At 37.4% G+C, this 18,269-nt stretch overlaps 1 protein-coding gene across 2 annotated transcripts in view; it reads left to right on the top strand.

The window, feature by feature from the left end:
- The first annotated feature begins 13,825 nt into the window (after positions 1-13,825).
- MYOZ2 (myozenin 2) overlaps positions 13,826-18,269 on the top strand; it is a 41,005-nt gene continuing 36,561 nt past the window's right edge. The window contains exons 1-2 of one of the 2 annotated variants that reach the window (XM_045468946.1): positions 13,826-13,990; positions 14,551-14,639. In XM_045468946.1, the coding sequence (XP_045324902.1) occupies positions 14,564-14,639 (76 nt within the window). In that variant the 5' untranslated portion in view covers positions 13,826-13,990; positions 14,551-14,563. Of the gene's footprint in view, positions 13,991-14,550; positions 14,640-16,027; positions 16,083-18,269 lie in introns of those variants that run through there. The other variant, XM_045468956.1, reaches the window with a different exon arrangement.

The following is an 18,269-nucleotide window of genomic DNA, read 5'->3' as shown; positions in this document are numbered from 1 at the left end:
GACCAAGAGAAGACTAGACATTGCTCAAAGAGAAATATGAATGAATATCCTATAAACTTAGGATGAGCAGAACATCACTTTACTAATCAGGGAAATAGAAATGAAACCACATTTTACACTTATTTGATGACAACGGTAAAGTCTAACCCGCCAGGTGCTGTGGAGGATGCAAAACGTAGTAGAACTCTTATAGGCTGTTAGTAAGAAGATAAATTTGCATAATCATTATAAGCTATGAGTTTAACTCCTGGATTTATTCTCCAGAAAATCTCTTGTATAAGTGTTCCCAAGAGACATGTACAAGTGTTTGTACAAGTGGTATATTCATACAATGAATACTAAACAGTAGTGAAAAATCAGTAACCTGCAGCTATACCATAACATGAATGAATCTTAACAACTTTTTTCAGGGAAAAAAGAAAGTTGCAGAAGACTATGGATAATTATTAATAAAGTTCAAAAATAACCCAAAGCAAACTACATAGTTTAGCAATGCATACATCCTCACTGGAAAATGCATGAAGATGACCTAGGAAATGACTTAAAATATTTATTACTATGAGTGCTTTTGGGGAGGGGCAGGGAAGCAGGGAGAAGATAGAAGGGATAGATATGGGCATCAATAGCATTGATAGCATTCTATTTTTTTTTTTTAATTTAGAGAGAGACAGAGACAGTGCATGTGTGTGCCATGGAGATGAACAGAGGGGCAGAGAGAGAGTCAGAGAGAGAGAGAAAGAGAGAGAGAGATTTTCAAGCAGGCTCCATGCCCAGCATGGAGCCCAACATGGGGCTCAATCCCACAAACTTGGGATCATGACCTGTGTCAAAATCAAGACTGACTAAGCCCACCCAGGTACTCCAAAGCATTCTATTTCTTAACTTGGGTAATATACTCATAGGTATTCATTTTAAAGTTGTGTTCCATAACTTTTATATTAGTAATAAAATTGGGGGAAATAGACCATTGAAAGAAAAAGTGTTCTAAATACACAGAGTCACTCATATGCATAAATACATTAAGTAAATACATATTTACTAAAAAAAATCATCTTTTTTCTGTAATTGTTTAGAAAACTTGGTAAAGAACAAATTATTAAGAAGTGAAATATTTCCTCATAGTCTGTTGCCTAACAGAAATAGTTAAATTTCTTCACACAGAGACACTTCAACTGCTGCAGTTCACTACAGGATTGACCATTGAAATGTACAAATGACCCTCAAACAACGTGGGTTTAGGGGCATCAACCCTCTCCGTCTCCCATAGTCAAGAATCTGCATATAGTTTTTACTCTCCAAAAAATTAACTACTAGTTATTGTTGACAAGAAGCCTTCCTGATAACATAAATAGTTGATTAACACATGTTTCATATAAGTGTTATATAATGTAGTCTTACAATAAGATGAGCTAAAGAAAATGTTATTAAGAAAACCATAAGAGAAAACGCACTTATAGTACTGTACTGTATTTATCAGAAAAAGATCCACGTATATGTGGAGCCATGCAATTCAAACCCATGTTGTTCATGGCTCAAATGTGCAAGGAAAGAGTGGTGTTATCCACATAAAGGAGCCTCCTAAAGGCAGCCCTGTAACCCTGAGGTAGCACAGCAGCTGGAAAAGAGGGGAGTGTTCTATAGTCTTAGGAGGAATTCTTAGCTGTGCTCCCTTAACTTTTCCCCTGGAGCTCCCTTCTCCCCTCTAGATGAGTGGACTACTAGTGGGAAAAACTCCAACAGTGACAGAGTTCCCACAGATACTGTGCAGTATGAATAAGGCTGTAGGGGGGAAGTGGGGCTGAAAATTAGGTGGTTAGGGCTGCATCACCCCAAAGCAAAAAGCATGCTTTTGAAACCCATCTTCTATGAGGAGGGCCTTTTTGTGATTGAAACTTAGTGGTGCCTCTACTGTCTTCACGATGGCTCTTATTATAGTCCACCATAGTGTAATTATGAGATAACTAATCTCTATTCCTTTCTAGAATGTAATCTGTACCCTTGATTTGAAAAAAGAACAGAGATTGTATTTTATTCACCTTTGTATAACCAGGTGTCTGGTGTTTGGCATAGAGCATGTAAAGGAATTTTGTTCCAAGGAGTGGAAAGATAATACCTATGGAATTTATGTTTGGCTCCTAGGTTTCCAAAATGATGGTTTCCAATTCATGACGGTTTTGTAAATTTTCTGCACATAGGAAGCAGAATCTGTCCCCGAATCAGCTAAATTAGTTATTCAGGTCTCTCTCTCTCCCTCCCTCTCTCCCTCTCTCTCTCTGTCTTTCTCTCTCTCTCTCTCGCTAATGGCTTTATTCCTAAAGCATCAAGTTTTTTATAGCATCGAGTATACATAAGGCAACAAACATCTCACTAAGAGTAAAAGATATTCAAGATTTTAAATTTAATGAGGAGATATTAATTGTGATGGTTTGGAGCCTCATTACCATTAGAAACAGTGAAGCCAGACAATCTGGGTTTGAATCCTGGCAACATAGCTTCTGAGCAAGGGCAAGTTATTTAGTCTTCTATGTTTCTGTTTCTTTACCTGCAAAAAAGAGGTGATAATAATAGCACTTATCTAGGATGTTGTGAGGATTAAATGAGTTAATTTATACAAAACACCTAGAACAGTCTCTGATATACCATAAAGAGTATAGAAGTGATAGTTCTTACAATGATAATGGTAGTGGTGGCGATAATGACAATGCTTCCCTCTATTTATGCTTCACCCTGTACTTAGAATTGCCTATAATCTTCGGACTATTCCCCCAATAGTCTCAGACCCCCAGCGTTCTAGTCAATTCTCTTTGATAATGCTCAATTTGGAAATTATAAGAATGAATTGGGGAGATTTTTTAATAACATATCCTCACCCACCAATTGATCCAAAAATCATCCACTTATGTGATACAGAAATCCCACTCGGAGAACCCTTAACAGGGAAGGTAGAAAAGGGTCTTTCTAGCCCTTGTTTGGCCCAGTTCATCAATCAGTTAATAAGCCCCTGCATAAAAAGATGGGGGGGGGGGTATGGGAAAGATATTTAACATTAATGAAATTTTATAATTTTTATGGTGTAAAAATGACTTAACATAAAATTTCAGCCCCTCAAAAGAAGGAAAGTAACAAAAGAGGAAAAAAGAGGAAAGTATTCAAGAGAGTAACTAATGAAAGTACAAATGCAGTGCTTCTGAGATAAAAAGGAGTTTCCTATACATGTAGAGATTCATAGATTCCAACTGTACTTTTACAGATGTAATAGTTCCTCTAACAAATATTCTCCTCTACACTGATGGCATGGTTTAATAAAAACCAAGAACAGCCTCTGAACTTCTTTGCTACTTGTAGTCAGAATTAGTTCCTGTAGAGTGATTAGGCAAAACTGAAATTACCATTTTGAAACAAGGTATTTTCCAAACCAAATAGCAATGTTAGATGAATTGATTCAGCTTCTTAGAGGTGCATTTGCAGCCAAGTCATCTGGGTGTTCTTAAAAAGAAAAATTGATCATAAAAGTGAAATATTCTAGAGGAAAGGACAGTTCCTTTGATTGACCCACAAATATCTAAAACTTTTCTTTATCCACTTGGTTCCTCCAAAGGATATTCCAAAGCTATTCCAAAATCTTTCTTTTCATTCCCCTCCCATGCACCCTACTGCCACAACCTCAACCCATACTACTGCTTGATCGCACTCCATCTGTCTTACGGTCACTATCCAATTCCTTCACTTCCAATTTGACCTTCCTTCCGATGAAGAAACATTTTCTTGAAGCACTGCTCTTCTTCTTTAACATAAATCAAGCAAGTTTCAAATCCCCTGCTCCCTGCTGCCTTATGCTCAAAAAATTCTTTGGGTATTGCCATCCAAAGGGAAAGTTGTGAGTATTTACATTAAATTTTTTTCTTTTTATGCAAGTTGCAATGTATACAACTTTATCCTCAATTGGACTATGAAATCCTTAAAAGCAAAAACCACATTTTACTCATTTTGTAAATGCCTACCATAGGTATGACCTAAATAAGCCCTCAATATGACTTGTGAGCCCCAACCACATGCACTTTCTACTGTACCCTCTATGGTTGTTTCAGCATTTCACTAAGGAGGAAATTTTGAGGGAAGAGAGTAGAGGAGACTGAAGCAACATTTGCATAGCAAGCAGATTTTTTGTTTAAATTGTATGTTTACTGCATTCATTCATCCATCCATCTATCCATTTATTAAAGTGGATTAAGTGCCAAAATGTGTTAGATACTATGCTTGGTGTTAGAAGCCCAGCAAAGGAAAAAACATAATAGTTTGTGCCTTCGTGGCATTTACATTAATATGGAAGACAGTGATTAGTATTATGGAGAAAATTAATCTGCAATCAAGGAGGTTGCAGAATTCTGGAGGGAAGTGTTATATTTTTTTTTAACAGGGTAGACAAGGAATGTTTTACTGAGAAGGTGGCACTGAGTAAAGACCTGAAGCGGTTTGGGCAAGAGCCACATAGATATCTGGAAGAAAGTGTTCTTGGCAGAATGAACAACCTGGAATGTTTGAGCAAAGCAAAAAAAAAAAAAAAAAAAGCATAGCGGTCTAGAGCAGTAAGAGCAAGAGACAGAATAGAAGATGTGGTTAGAGAGTTATCAGATGGTAAGAATGTGGAGGATATTTTTAGGCTATTCTTAGGACCGGATTTTACTCTAAGATACAAAACCATTAGAGCATTTTGAGCAAAGGAGTTAAATTTGATTTTAACTTTTAAAGGGTCTAGCTACCTTTTGGAAAGACACTTAAGTGATAGACATGTGGAAATAGAAGACCATTCTACTGCTGACCAATCTCCCGACTTCTTTTTCCCCTTTCTTTGCCTTTCACCCTAGCCTCTTCACTTTTCTCAAATATGCCAGGCATGTTAACACTTTGGGACCTTTTACTTGCTCCTTTACTTGCTCCTTCTGCCTGGAATTTCCTTCTCCTAACATATGCATATGACTTCCTTCTCCCTTTCCTTTGGATCTTTATTTGAATGTCACCTTTTCAATGAGGACTTTTTCGGTCATTCTGAAAAAATCCCTCCCGCCAACAATGCTGCCTGACTTCTCTATTGTTTTTCTTGGTACTTATCATCTAGCATATGGTATATTTTACTTGTTTATCTTGTCCTATGCCTATCTCTCCCACTGGAATGTAAACTCCATGAAGATGGGAATTTTTAAAATTTTATTTACTACTCAGTACCTAGAATAGTACCTAATACATGCTAGTTGCTCAATAAATATCTGTTGAATGAAGAAACTAAGAAGGAACAGAGGAGGAAACCAGGAGTATATGGTTTTCTGGAATCAAGAAACAAAGCTTTTCATATTATAATAGTATTATATGGTGACAGGTGGTGGTACACTTGTGGTGAACACAGCACAATGTATACAGTTGTCAAATAACTGTGCTGAACTAATGTAATATTGTGTGTCAACTATTACTTCAATAAAAAAAAGAAGAAGAAAAGCCTTTTAAGAAAGAGGTAATAATGAAGACGCATTTTTGACTGAAGATATACGTGCTTATTTGAGTTGTACTGAGGTCATGTTTGCATGGCATGCACACTATTTCAGCTTCAAGAGCACTGGTATGAAATAAAGGAGCTAAAGTTCTCCTAACCAACGTCACTTCTTGACCTATCACTGCATATCATGGAATCAGGAGATAAGATGGAGAATGGACAGTTAAGCTATCAGTGGTGAAAGAAACTAATATTCCTTACATTCCTGCTACATGCCACGCATTATATGATGTTATCCAGTCAATATTTGCAGCCTGACTACCATATACCATCACTATCTTAAGCACTGGGATTACAAAGTGACTAGGGAATAAAACATTAGAGTCTTGTTAGAACAAAGAAATTGAATACATAATAGATACATTGCACACCTAAACACAACACAATATAAACCCAGAAGAGCAAGTAACCCAAGAACACTCACTAACTCCACTTAGAAAGGCCAGAAAAGATTACAAGGAGGTGAAACTGTAGGTGGAGGCTATAGAAAAATCAGTGGAAACTTGCCAAGTAAGAGAGCTCATCAGGTAGAGGAAACAACCTACTGTGAGCAAAATTCTGGGTTCCAAAACAATTAACGTGGGTAGAGACCTAAGAACCCATCAACCTCAAGCCCAAACATAACTTTAATATGATGATTTAATATAATGATTTCATTTCGTATGAAATGAAAAAAAGAGAGTAGAACAAGGAAGCTAGGACTGAAGTTGCCTTACAACTGTTGCTGTGCGCTTGGAATAGAGAGCAAAACATGAAACAATGCTTGGTTGTATAACCTATCAGCACACCATGATTATAGTCAAAACCCAACCTGGCCAGATTTGTGTCTTGAGAGACAACACTCAGGTTATTATCTCCTTTCCTCCTTCAGGTGAGAGGGATGGAGGTTGAGGTAGACTTCCATTCCCCAACCTAAAAGTGATTTAAGTGCTTGGTTAGATTTTAAGCAGGAAAGGAAAAAAAGAGGATTCTATAATGATTCCTGGCTTGGTCTGCAGTGTAGGTAGTGATGTTGTCATTCCCTGCGTGTCTATATGGGGAATTCAGGATGAGGAGCTCATTTGAGAGGAAAGATGATGAGTCCAGTTTGGGATATGTTAGTGTTATGCTGTTTGTAGGACACCAAAATTGGGGTTCTGGTTGCAATTTGGAAATACGGGTGAAGGTGAGAAGGGCAGTCGGGATCAGCCAGCTAGGAGGTCACTTATGACTGTCTTAAACATAATTTCATAAACTGATGGGACACAGCCTTGCTAAGACTAATGAAACTGGGAAGCTGGCATGTCTGGACCTGCTCAGAACTGGTCCTTTGTAAATTTACCCTGGTGATGGCATGCTGGAAACTCTCCTGATGGCGCCACCTGGCTCTGATACCAAACCTCACTGAACATTTCCTTTTTTTTTTTTTAAGTAGGCTTCATGCCCAGCATGGAACCCAATGGACTCACGACCCTGAGATCAGGATCTGAGCTGCGATCAAAAGTTGGACACTTAATGACTGAGTCACCCAGGCTCTCCTGCACATTTCCTGTTAAACCTTGTATGTTACATATTTCTTTCCTTCTACCAGTATCTCTCCCAACAATCAACCATCAGAGACCTACCTCTACCATGATGTGAACAACTCGAAATCTCAAATTATCAGAATTTTTATTACTTTAAAATCGAGTATTCGTTTCTCTTTTATCTCCAGACATGTTCAGGTTTCTTCTTCCAAAGCATGCATGCATGTGCATTGTATCCACGTGCAACTTGCTTTTAGCAACTGATCTCTCTCTCCCTTTCAGTTCATGATCAGTCCTTTCAAATAAATAGTTTCCATTTGCAGCTTACACTTCCTAACTACTCATTATTGCCTTAAATCCTTTCTATTTGGGTTCTGTGACTACCACATTAAAAAGATGTCTCTATTCTGCCAGAGACCTACTTCTTGCCAAATCCAATGACCTTTTTTCATATGTCATTCTCTATGATCTCTTTGTAGAACTTGACAGTGCCTGGAAATTCTCTTTTGAACTTTGCTCTCCTGGTTCTTTTCCAATTCTTTAACTATTTCTTATTCATATTTTTACTCACTTATTCATTCAACAAATATTTACTAGGCACTGAATTTTTTACTCCTAAAATGTGTCATAGTTTAATGAGAAAAAGTACTAGGTGGGTTTGGATTTAGGCAAACTACATGGGAAACCAGCAGATTACTGGACATTTGGATGGTGAGCAGATTCAGAATATGGAGAGTTATTTATACAATTCAGGTTTTATTAATGACATTAGGTTCTGGTGCACTGATAAATCACTCTCACATGGAATATATATTTATCAAGTTCACCAGAACCTTCTCTGTTCATTTCTGGATACTTTATTTCTGAGCAATTCCTCTTCTGATCCACACATGCTTTACTTATGTGTATTAATACCACAGCTCAAGTCATATCCATCTTTCTCAGTTAAGGAACCATTCCATTTCATCTATCTGTGTAAACTTCAGCATGTGATTTAACTTCTCTGTATCTCATTGGCAAATGAGGATTAAGCTATTGTTGTTTAAGGTGACTTCCATATTTTGTTTGTCATCCTTTCACATGTTTATGCTACTTTTAAACTTTAGAGGGGGCACCTGGCTGGCTCAGTCGGTTAAGCACCGACTTGGGCTCAGGTCATGCACGATCTTACTGTTCAAGCTCCGCATCAGGCTCTGTGCTGACAACTCACAGCCTGCTTCAGATTCTGTGTCTCCCTCACTCTTTGCCCTTCCCCTGCTCATACTCTGTCTCTCTCTCTCTCAAAAATAAACATTGAAAAAAAATTTTAAAAACTTTTGATGATGATGATGATGATATTAACAATAGAAATAAATAATAATATGGGGCGCCTGGGTGGCGCAGTCGGTTGAGCGTCCGACTTCAGCCAGGTCACGATCTCGCGGTCCGTGAGTTCGAGCCCCGCGTCGGGCTCTGGGCTGATGGCTCGGAGCCTGGAGCCTGTTTCTGATTCTGTGTCTCCCTCTCTCTCTGCCCCTCCCCGGTTCATGCTGTGTCTCTCTCTGTCCCAAAAATAAATAAACGTAAAAAAAAAAAAAAAAAAAAAAAAAAAAAAAGAAATAAATAATAATAATAATAATAATAATAATGGTTAGCACTTATTACACACATAATATGAGCCAGGTATTGTGATAAGCACCATGCCTTGTAACAGCTTTATAACATCGATGCTATGATTGTCCTTATTTTATGGTCAATGTTGCTGATAACTCTAGCATGTGATACATGGCTGTGAAATCCAGGTTCTGTCACTACATTTGTTGACTCTATATTCTTTAAAAACCTTCATGTTTTCTTTAATAAACTTTTATTTAATTAGGTCACGCTAAATTTGTATATAGAAGCAGGGGTAAATTTTATTGCAGGTGAGAGAACTGTCAAAGAAAATGCTTCCATAGACTGTAGGAAAAATACAGGCTGGCTAGAATCATGAAAGGAAATGTGACAAAGTTCTGGATAAATGCTGGGATTATGCAAGCAAAGGAAAAAAAAATGATTTGCGGGTTTGCTTTGGCAACTTGTTTCTTAATATTCCTGTATATGAAACTTTATTTCTTTCCAAGTTCCCAGCCCTATTACGTTAGCTGTCCTTGACAAGCTGGTCATCGGGTTCTGTTTAACTCTCCTTTTCACCCCAGTTTACCTTAAGTCTTAATTTAAGAACCTAGAAGGAAATGCTTAAGCAAAAGAAATAAATTTTCGGAGGAAGACAGGTAAAACACTGGTTTGCCTATAAATGGACTATTTTGATAGAGGTGGATTTGATTCTTATTTTTGGCCCTGAAGGTGGTGTGTTTGAGTGTGTGGTTTACTGGCCAGGAAAGGAAGGAGAGGTCTACACAGCAAATGGCACATGTTTCCATTTGTTTATGTTCAGCATTTTAATAACTTTAGTATTTGCACAGCTGAAGGAAAGGAAAGCACCCTGAGAACAGACACCATGAGGAACTGTACAAGTTTGCAAATGAGAAAAACATGAGTTGGAAAAGAGCCACAAATGTTACAAGTAAAAAGTACCCCAGCCAAAATAAACCTAGTGTTGGGATGCTACATTCTAAAAGGAATCAATAAGGAGCACATTGAAATAATTAATCTGACAATTTTCAACTCTGCTTCTTTATTTTTGTTATGAGGATATCCACACAGAGATATCTTCCTCTATCTTAGGAAGACAGAGATTTCTGCACAGTATAGTGAAAATACAGAAGCCTGTGGCTCAGACAGAACAAATTTTTAATCCCATCTCTATAATTTACAAAGATGGTGTTGCGTGGGGGATTTTACTTAATCTCTCAGAATGTCCATTTCCTCATCTGTAAAACAGGAGCAATGCCTAGCAAATATTAACTAAATGGTGGCTGTAATAGTTCTGCTTAAATACTGTAAATGCCCTCAAGCCTATACTACAGTGAGACCAATTGCAAACTCATCTGTTTGTCTTGTACTGTCTCACCTTGGCCAGTGGGGTGATCAGCACAGCACTGCTTACAACTATTCTGCCCTTGCTGTGGTTGGGTAATAAGACTGATTGCAAGCTGGACCTTCCTGGATGTAAGAAAGTAGAAACTGTGAAAATATGGCAAACCAGTTAGCCATCGAGAATGGATAAGCCTTTCGCACAAACCAAAACACACGCGCCCATAGATGGCCCTACCAGCTGTAAGTTTTTATACATTTGTTATCTTTTCTTTCTTCTGAGGGTTAGCACCATATATGATGCCCTAAAGGCTGGTAAATAACTGATCATCCTATTGGATTTGTCATTTAAACACTAGCCTGGCAGCTGCCCTTTTTGGGTTATGTGTGCATCCAACCAGAACCTCAATAATGGTGATATGTTGTCTGCCCATCTAGCAGACAGTTCTCACATCCTGGGCACCCCCGGATCCTGCCCTAATCTCTAACTGCCCACAGTCACCTAATATAGACTGAAAATGGGACAAGGAGAAACACAGAACTAAAAAACAAGTGTTCAGTGAGAGGAAGATCAATGTAGACCTTGTTTACCACTTGGCTAAAGGGCTCATGTTTACTGCACTGGCTAAATAAGGTTGCCTTTCATGGGTCTTCATGGTGTGAATTTTTGTTAGGTGGTATATTGGCAGTGAAACTCACCTTATTTAATCTCTTTTTCTCTTTTAGCAAGTGGTGAAGGAGTTGGAAACACAACTGGAAGCCCAAGCAAAAGAAATAGTTTGATTACAGGGGCATTAAGAAGTTCTGCCAAAAACTTCTTCCTCACTAGTCTCCCAAGGTACCAGACTCTACCATTAGGATCCCATTATTTTGCTTACAAGAAAAGATCTCATCTGTCATTGTTAGCTCCAATTAATCTAAAATACTTAGGGCATTGAGGGAAACTTAAAGTCTACTCTGCTTATGTTAGGGTTAGGAAGAAGCATCAAAGACAAGAATAATTAGTAGGGCAAGGCAAGTGTAAGTACGGAGATCCTGAGGGTAGGAGAGATCATTTTTTAGTATACGGTGTGTGTGTGTGTGTGTGTGTGTGTGTATGTGTGGCAAGGGGACAGTCCTGGGTCTTGGGAATGGAAAAGTTGGAGTTGAGGACAAAGGGAGATCACAATATGACAAATTTGAGGGAAGTTTAATCTAGAGCCAGATCTCTGTGCAGATGACATTATGACTCAATTTAAAATTTAAATGCATTGGCTTTCAGAATGGACCATATTAAAATGCTTTAATATAACCCTTAATGTCCTTTTTTAAAATTTAGCCTTGCCAAGGGGCACATGGATAGCATACACTGCCTAAAAGTTACAATACCAGTGATTTGTTCTTTCTTCTTTTGAGAACAAGCAATAACTCAGACACCAGAAAGCTGTCAAAGATATGTATAAATGAGCTTTAAAAATAAGGCAAAACAATGTTAAGTATAATTGGAAAATAAACAAAAATAAGTAAGTAAGTCATTATATTCTTTAAAACTTTAAAAATTGTTAAAATTTTTCATTTTGGAAGCCAAAATTAACATAACAATTATTATCTACTGAGGACACCAGTTCAACCTGTAGAACCACATAACAGAAAATTGGAAGCATATTAAGGTGACCAAATAGGAAAACTGGGGCTTTCTGAATATATTCTTTTTTACTGAATAATGCAGTTGATTATTCTAATCCTTTCATATTGCAGGAATAATAATAGTAAAAGACAAAAATTAACATTCATTAAACTTTTATTAAGTATCAGAAGTTTCTGAAATTGTTGTTACATGTAAAATGTTCATGACACAATGTGGTAGAAACTGTAATCCCCGTTTTACAGATAAGAAAACTAAGAGTTTAAGAGACTTAACTAATAGCATACTATAATAAATGCCAAAGCTAGGAATTTAAGGGCAATTGGAGAATCTTAGGAGGGAATTTAAATTGATTTGGCTCCAGCAAAATGGTTTCTCATTGGTGTCTAATTAAAATCTTCAATACAAACATTTGCTTAGAAGCAATTGCAATAGGTCAGCTTAAGTCTACTACCTACTACCTTGAACCATCGATCCCATGCTCAGTCACCAAAATGTATAACCTATTTCAATCTCATACAAAACAATTTCTTTCGTACATGGCCACCATCATATATTCAAGTGACTGTTCGTGTATTACAATTCTATTTTTTCCCCAAGTGTTTGACATAACAGGAAGGGAATTCCAAAATCATGCCAAACCTTTAATGCATTCCACAATTAATCTCCAGCCCACTCATTTTTTCATACATTCAATGAATATTGAGTGCCTGCCACACACTAGACACAATTCTTGATGCCCAAGCCCTTATGGAGTTCCTTGTATTTTTGGTAGGAAAAAGAGACACTAGATAGATAAAATAATGTTGACATGTTCTAGTGTCAAAATTTGAGAGTTGATATTATAACCATTTATCTCCCTTGTCAGTAAGTTAACCTCTACATTTTAGCCAGGCAAATGGCCACACAGAAGAAAATCTACATTTCCCAACTTCTCTTGAAGTTCTCTGTATGGCTATTTGACTAAGTTCTGGATAGATGGATATAAGCAAAAGAGATCTGAGCAACATCAGGACATGTTCCAAAGAAGAGATAGTGTGCCTTTCTCATTACTTTTTCCTTTTTCTGCTAACAGAAATATGAACATGCTGGCTAGAGCTGAAGCAGCCACATAGGCCCAAAGGACCTGCATTTTAGGGAAAACGGAGCAAAAAATTAGAAGATGATTGAGCCCTTGTTGATTATGTCAATCACATTAATCCTAGATGATCACCTCTGGACTAAGTTTACATGTGGGGAAAAACAAACTTCCATCTTTTTAAAATTTCTGTTTTAGGGGTTTTTCTTTCACTTCCATTCGACTTTAATTTTAATACAAAAATATAAAGAAAAATGAAGCCGAATTAGGGGAACAGAGAGTGGCACCATGTGATATTTTAGACATGGGGACTGGGGAAGAACTTTGTAAAGAATCAATAGTTGAGCAAAGTCCTGATTGCATGACAGAGTGAGCCATGTGCATAGACGAAGGGCATGTTACAGCAAGCAGGAAATAGCAAAAGCAAAAGCCCAGAAATGGGAACATGCTTCTTCTGTGTTCAAAGACCAACAAGGAGGCCAACAAGGCCCACCTTCAAAATTTGTTATCCTGTCATTCTCCCAAACAGGATTCCTTGACTCCAGACCTTGCAAAGATTAGTCAACTTTGTAGGCACTGTTCCTCACAGGGTTTCTTCAAAAAGTGTGACCCAGTTATGAGTCTAAGCTTTTACTCAAATAGCTTCATGGTTCAACTTTCACACCATTTCAAAGTGCTCACCTGCCTCAGCATTCAAATATTACCCATTTTTCTGAACCCAGCATCTGTTCTCACTCCTGCTTAAGGGATGACTCCGCTCCACATTGCTTTCTTTATTCTTGAAACTCTGTAGCTATTATTGTCCACACTTTCATTTTAATAGTTAATGATCTATCATTCTGTTCTCATTCATGTTATGTGTCTCTTGCTGCCTCAATTAAGAGGTAGCATGAGATCTACATGTCAAAAAAGTTTTCAAAATCCCTTTTGGCTACTATCTTCTCAAAGAGAAGGTGCTCCATAAAAACTTTCTGTATGTTCATTCAACCATCTCTCAAACTAGAAGCACAATGGAGAAAACCTAATCTTTTTCTGTTCCTCCCTTTCGCCAGGAAGATATGAGTAGCTGAAGTATTTGGTGCTATATATAGTCAGTTGATGTCAGCTGGATGCCAGTCTCTTCAGAAAGGCTCAGTCCCCAGTTTGAGTCAGAGCTAGGGACCATGCCGTCCCAGGCTCAGGGATAAAAACCATCGGGCCCAAGTGCCATCCATACTCCATCTCCACTCTTTCCTCCACAAATTGGGATTCAACCCTGCTGAAAAGCACAGTCTAAGAACAAGGTGAGTATATTGTTTCCTAAAATGTTTTATTAGTCAGTTGTCCAAGGAGGTTCAGAGTTGTGACTCATAAATGGGCATTCTTTGCTTTAAAGGGCAGCTGTTGATGTCAATATGAAAATGTCACCACCAAAGTGTCCTGGTTTAATCTAGTGTCCTTTCTTCATTCTTACAGTTTGCTGGAATTGATGTACTGTGATGCTGGTACAAGTGAAGGCCAATAAGGAAATAATGACAAATTAAAATAAACTGTGGAAAAGAGAGAGGGAGGGGAAAGGAGGCAGCTCTCTCATTGTTTCTCATTGCCTGGTGACCATTGTACAAGTGTATAGATAAGACTGGGCCTGAAACTCTGAGTATTATCCTCTGTACAGTGTAACTTTGCCTGTCAATGAGTAACATGCTCTGTCACTAGATAGAGAATACATATTAAAGTCACTCAGTAGGAAGCAATGATAAATTCCTAATACAGAACAAAGATGCTGTCTTTCAAAAGGATGATTATAAAACACTCTAGACAAGTTCTTCACGATGTTTCAATAATGTTCCTTTATTTTCTATAGGGAACAAAAAACCATGCTTTCACATAATACCATGGTGAAGCAGAGAAAACAGCAAGCATCAGCCATCATGAAGGAAATCCATGGAAATGGTATCAATAAAAATCCTTTGTAGCATTAACATAGCTCACCATTAACATAGATCCTTCCTGATGTTATTTAATATTCTATAGTTTACTTCCTTTAAATCCTTGCTATTCTGTCATAACAAACCTGGAGCTCTAGGGGGTGTAGAAAAGCCTATGGTAACTAATCCTTTTGTAGTCATCCTTTCTCATTTGAAAGCTATTTTCAGATGAACAACTGCTCTAAAGGAATGAAGCAATCTGACAGCTGATGTACATTCTGTTTGGCTTGCCTTTCACATTTCACATTATAAATTAATATCCCTCTCAATTCCTTTTTTTGGCCAGGTCTCATATTTATCTTGATGGTCCAACTTGCATGACATATCTTGATTTCTTTCACCTTATACTGCATAAAACATTCAAAATATATTCTATTATCTTTTTTGTATGAAAGCTTTTAAGTTGGAATCCATGTTGTGAATTTCTCCAACTCTGAAACCAGTCTTCATATTTAGTAATTGGTTTACTAAGACATTTTTCTGTAGAAATCTAATTTTATTTATAATTTTTAAGGAAATGTAAAGTTTATGTAGTCTCAAAGCATATGGCCCCCCAAAATTTAATATAAATTAGATACAAGATGATATTCTACTCTCCTTTTCCTTAAGTTCTAGCAAATAACTCTGGAAAGCAATTCTTTATACATTGCATTTTGATTATTATAAAGGAAATTCAACTTTATGAGCAAAGGATAGTATCAATTAAAAGTGAATAGGTAAAGTATTCAGAGGTTTTTAAGGGCTGATTTGAGCCATTCCAGATATATCTATGGGGTTTTCAGAATGCCTCCTTATTTCCCCTCCATTGATAAGGAATGTAAACTTTCACCTGAACACTATCGAGACCCAAAGGCATGATATCTGGTGAGGGCAGCTGGGTACAGGGGTAAGTATAGTGTTTTCATATTTTACCTTCCATAACTCACACTGAATAGAATCAAAGATTGTTTTTGAACTCCCCTCCCCACACAGTGTCGTATCTAAACAGTCTTGTTAAGTTTCATTTTCTATCTTTTGCAATACAAAATTACCATACTGGATTCAATTTAGTTTTACTATGATGTTAGACTAGCTTGGAATACAGTGAGAATAATTCTGAACCAGATTCCAGAACTGAACTTGTATCAGTTCAGTTCAAAAACTCATACTCCTTTTAAATTTTTGTGCTTCTTTATATTTCCTGCCTCAGGTAATTTACTTGAAATTGTTTTTATAGTTTTCCTGATCAATAAGGAAAAAGGGGTGAACACTTGAATTTGAGAATAAATTATTTACCTTACAACTAGCTGAGATAAGTTATTTTCTAATTGCAGCACAATAATTAATCAATTGATCCATTTAATGTATTCCCAGTTTAAATCATGTGTTGGATTCTACTCTATGTTAGTCCTGCCATAGACCTACAAGGGTAAGAATATCTTTTTCTTTTTCTTACAACATAACTTTTATGTTTATGAAATATAAAGAAAAAATACAACTATATCTCAAGGGGAAAAGACCCTCAAAACTATTATCTTACCACCAGTAGGTCCTGGCCATGAAAAGTCTGTGGAAGCCTCCTCCCAAGTCACGGGTAGATTTCCAGCCCCCTTAAGTGGAGTCACATGCTCTGCCTTTGTTTGGAGGTCAAGTATCCAGATAACACAGGATGATCACAGACTTTCCTAACTCATCTCAGATAAAATAGCTGTAGTACGTTAAGAAATAGCTTAAATAATTTCCCTATTTTATTTCCTCTCTTATTTCCTCTGATATCTTATGTGGAACTTTACTATTTGTATATGATACAGCATCTAGAGATCTGGAGCTAGGAAAATATCCTGGATGCAGAGATGCGACATAGACTGCCGAGAAGCCTTCTTGGGAATAATCCTCCAAATTTTCAAATACATCACAGCAGTAAAAATCTGGATAATTTAAGATAGAACATTCAACTGTTTTTATCTTAATAATAAGACTAAGTAAATCAAACTTGGATTGCATTTTCCTTTATAAAACTGAACAGAGAAGGATATTTTCAAGTCCTTCTCCCACCTCCTTTTCCCCTTGTGCATCAGGACTTTTTTCTGTTGTGTGTTATAACTTCTTTATTTTTTTACATCACTTTTCAAAAACATTTAGCCTGGAAGAGAATGAAACGCGGCAATGAGATGACTAAATGTGTTGTCTTTTATCATGAACTGGAAGTTCACTCCAGTTCTTGTTGTCTGGGAGAGACTATAGCTAGTGAGCCTTTGAGATTAAAACAGTAGAAAAATGTAAGAATCAAATAAGGAGAGTTTTATATCAGAGTACTCATTTCATCTGAAGAAGAATCAACCTCAAAGAATTGATGAGCAATCCTATCCCTGTAGACTAAAATACATAGAACTGGGTAGAAGAAGTAAAAATGTAGATAGCTTCCAGCCTCTACTGATTATGCCCTAAATTTTTACTCAGTATAAATCCATTACATTTGTGGTGTCAAATTATGCATGAGCAGCAAATCTACCACACTCCCAACAAATAATTAATAGAGAGTATTCCCTGACACTAAGGCTGTGTACTTTCACATTGACCATCCTTATCATTATATCATGACCATCATCATCAATGTTAGAAGGAGTAGAGTTGACAGCGGTAGTAGTCTTGTGTTACTGCTGTGATACAAAACTTCTGTGCTTCTTACAGGAGTATGAAGAGCCATGCTGCTGCCATCTAACAAGTGCTATTCTAAAAGACAGACAAAAACGCAAAAATATTTTGCCATTATCTGTGCATGAATTAGTTGTGGGGGAAAGAAAACTTGGCTTATAAAAGTTTCACGGACACCAGCCCTGTGCTGTTTATCCCTAATTGGTCAATATTCTTCAGTATAAATCATGTTTTTCTCTCACTCAGAAACTCAGTTGAGACTTGACTACTGGAGAGGAGAAAGAGAGATAGGGAAGCATAAAATGAGTTGTGAGTAATAAGGGAGTAATAAGTTGACAGAGAAAAGAGGAGGGGGGATAAGAATAAAAGAAGGGGAGACTCTCTAGAATAACTGGCATCTGACCAGAAGTGGGAGGAGGCGTGGGGAAAGAATTGTAATTAAAATAGCCATAAGCAGAACTGTGCATATGCTGTGCCCTGGTCTTACACACAGATATAACAGACAGTTCAGAAGAACTTCAGAAACAGGGAAGACCACAGTGCCTCAGAAGGCTGCTTCAGTCACCCTACAGTTTTTTCACTGGGGTGCTGTGAAGGCTTTTTTGGTATGTTTTCTGTTTATGTTCTTTATTTTTCCCCTCATGATTGGTGAATAGCTTTTCCCGGCACACAAAAGAGGACTGAACAGACTGTTTTGGTGACTTCAGGAAAAGAGTTTAGCTTTGTGGTCTGAAAACAGGAAGCCCAGGTTCTAAAGGGAGTGCTGTTGTTGATAGGGTACCAGGAGCCCTGGGTTCCAGACTAGCCATCGGATTCCTCATCTGAACATGAGGAGGTTGGATTTGCTGATACATTTAATTCTTTTCTTTTAGCTTTTATTCATTTATTTTGAGAGAGAGAGAGTGAGAGAGAGTGGGGGGACGGGGCAGAGACAAAGGGAGAGAGATAACCCCAAGCAGGG

Source organism: Leopardus geoffroyi, chromosome B1 (genome assembly GCF_018350155.1).
Source record: "Leopardus geoffroyi isolate Oge1 chromosome B1, O.geoffroyi_Oge1_pat1.0, whole genome shotgun sequence".
Lineage (NCBI taxonomy): Eukaryota > Metazoa > Chordata > Mammalia > Carnivora > Felidae > Leopardus > Leopardus geoffroyi.
The sequence above is the reverse complement of the archived record's forward strand: the minus strand, read 5'-3'. Positions and strand labels throughout refer to the sequence as shown.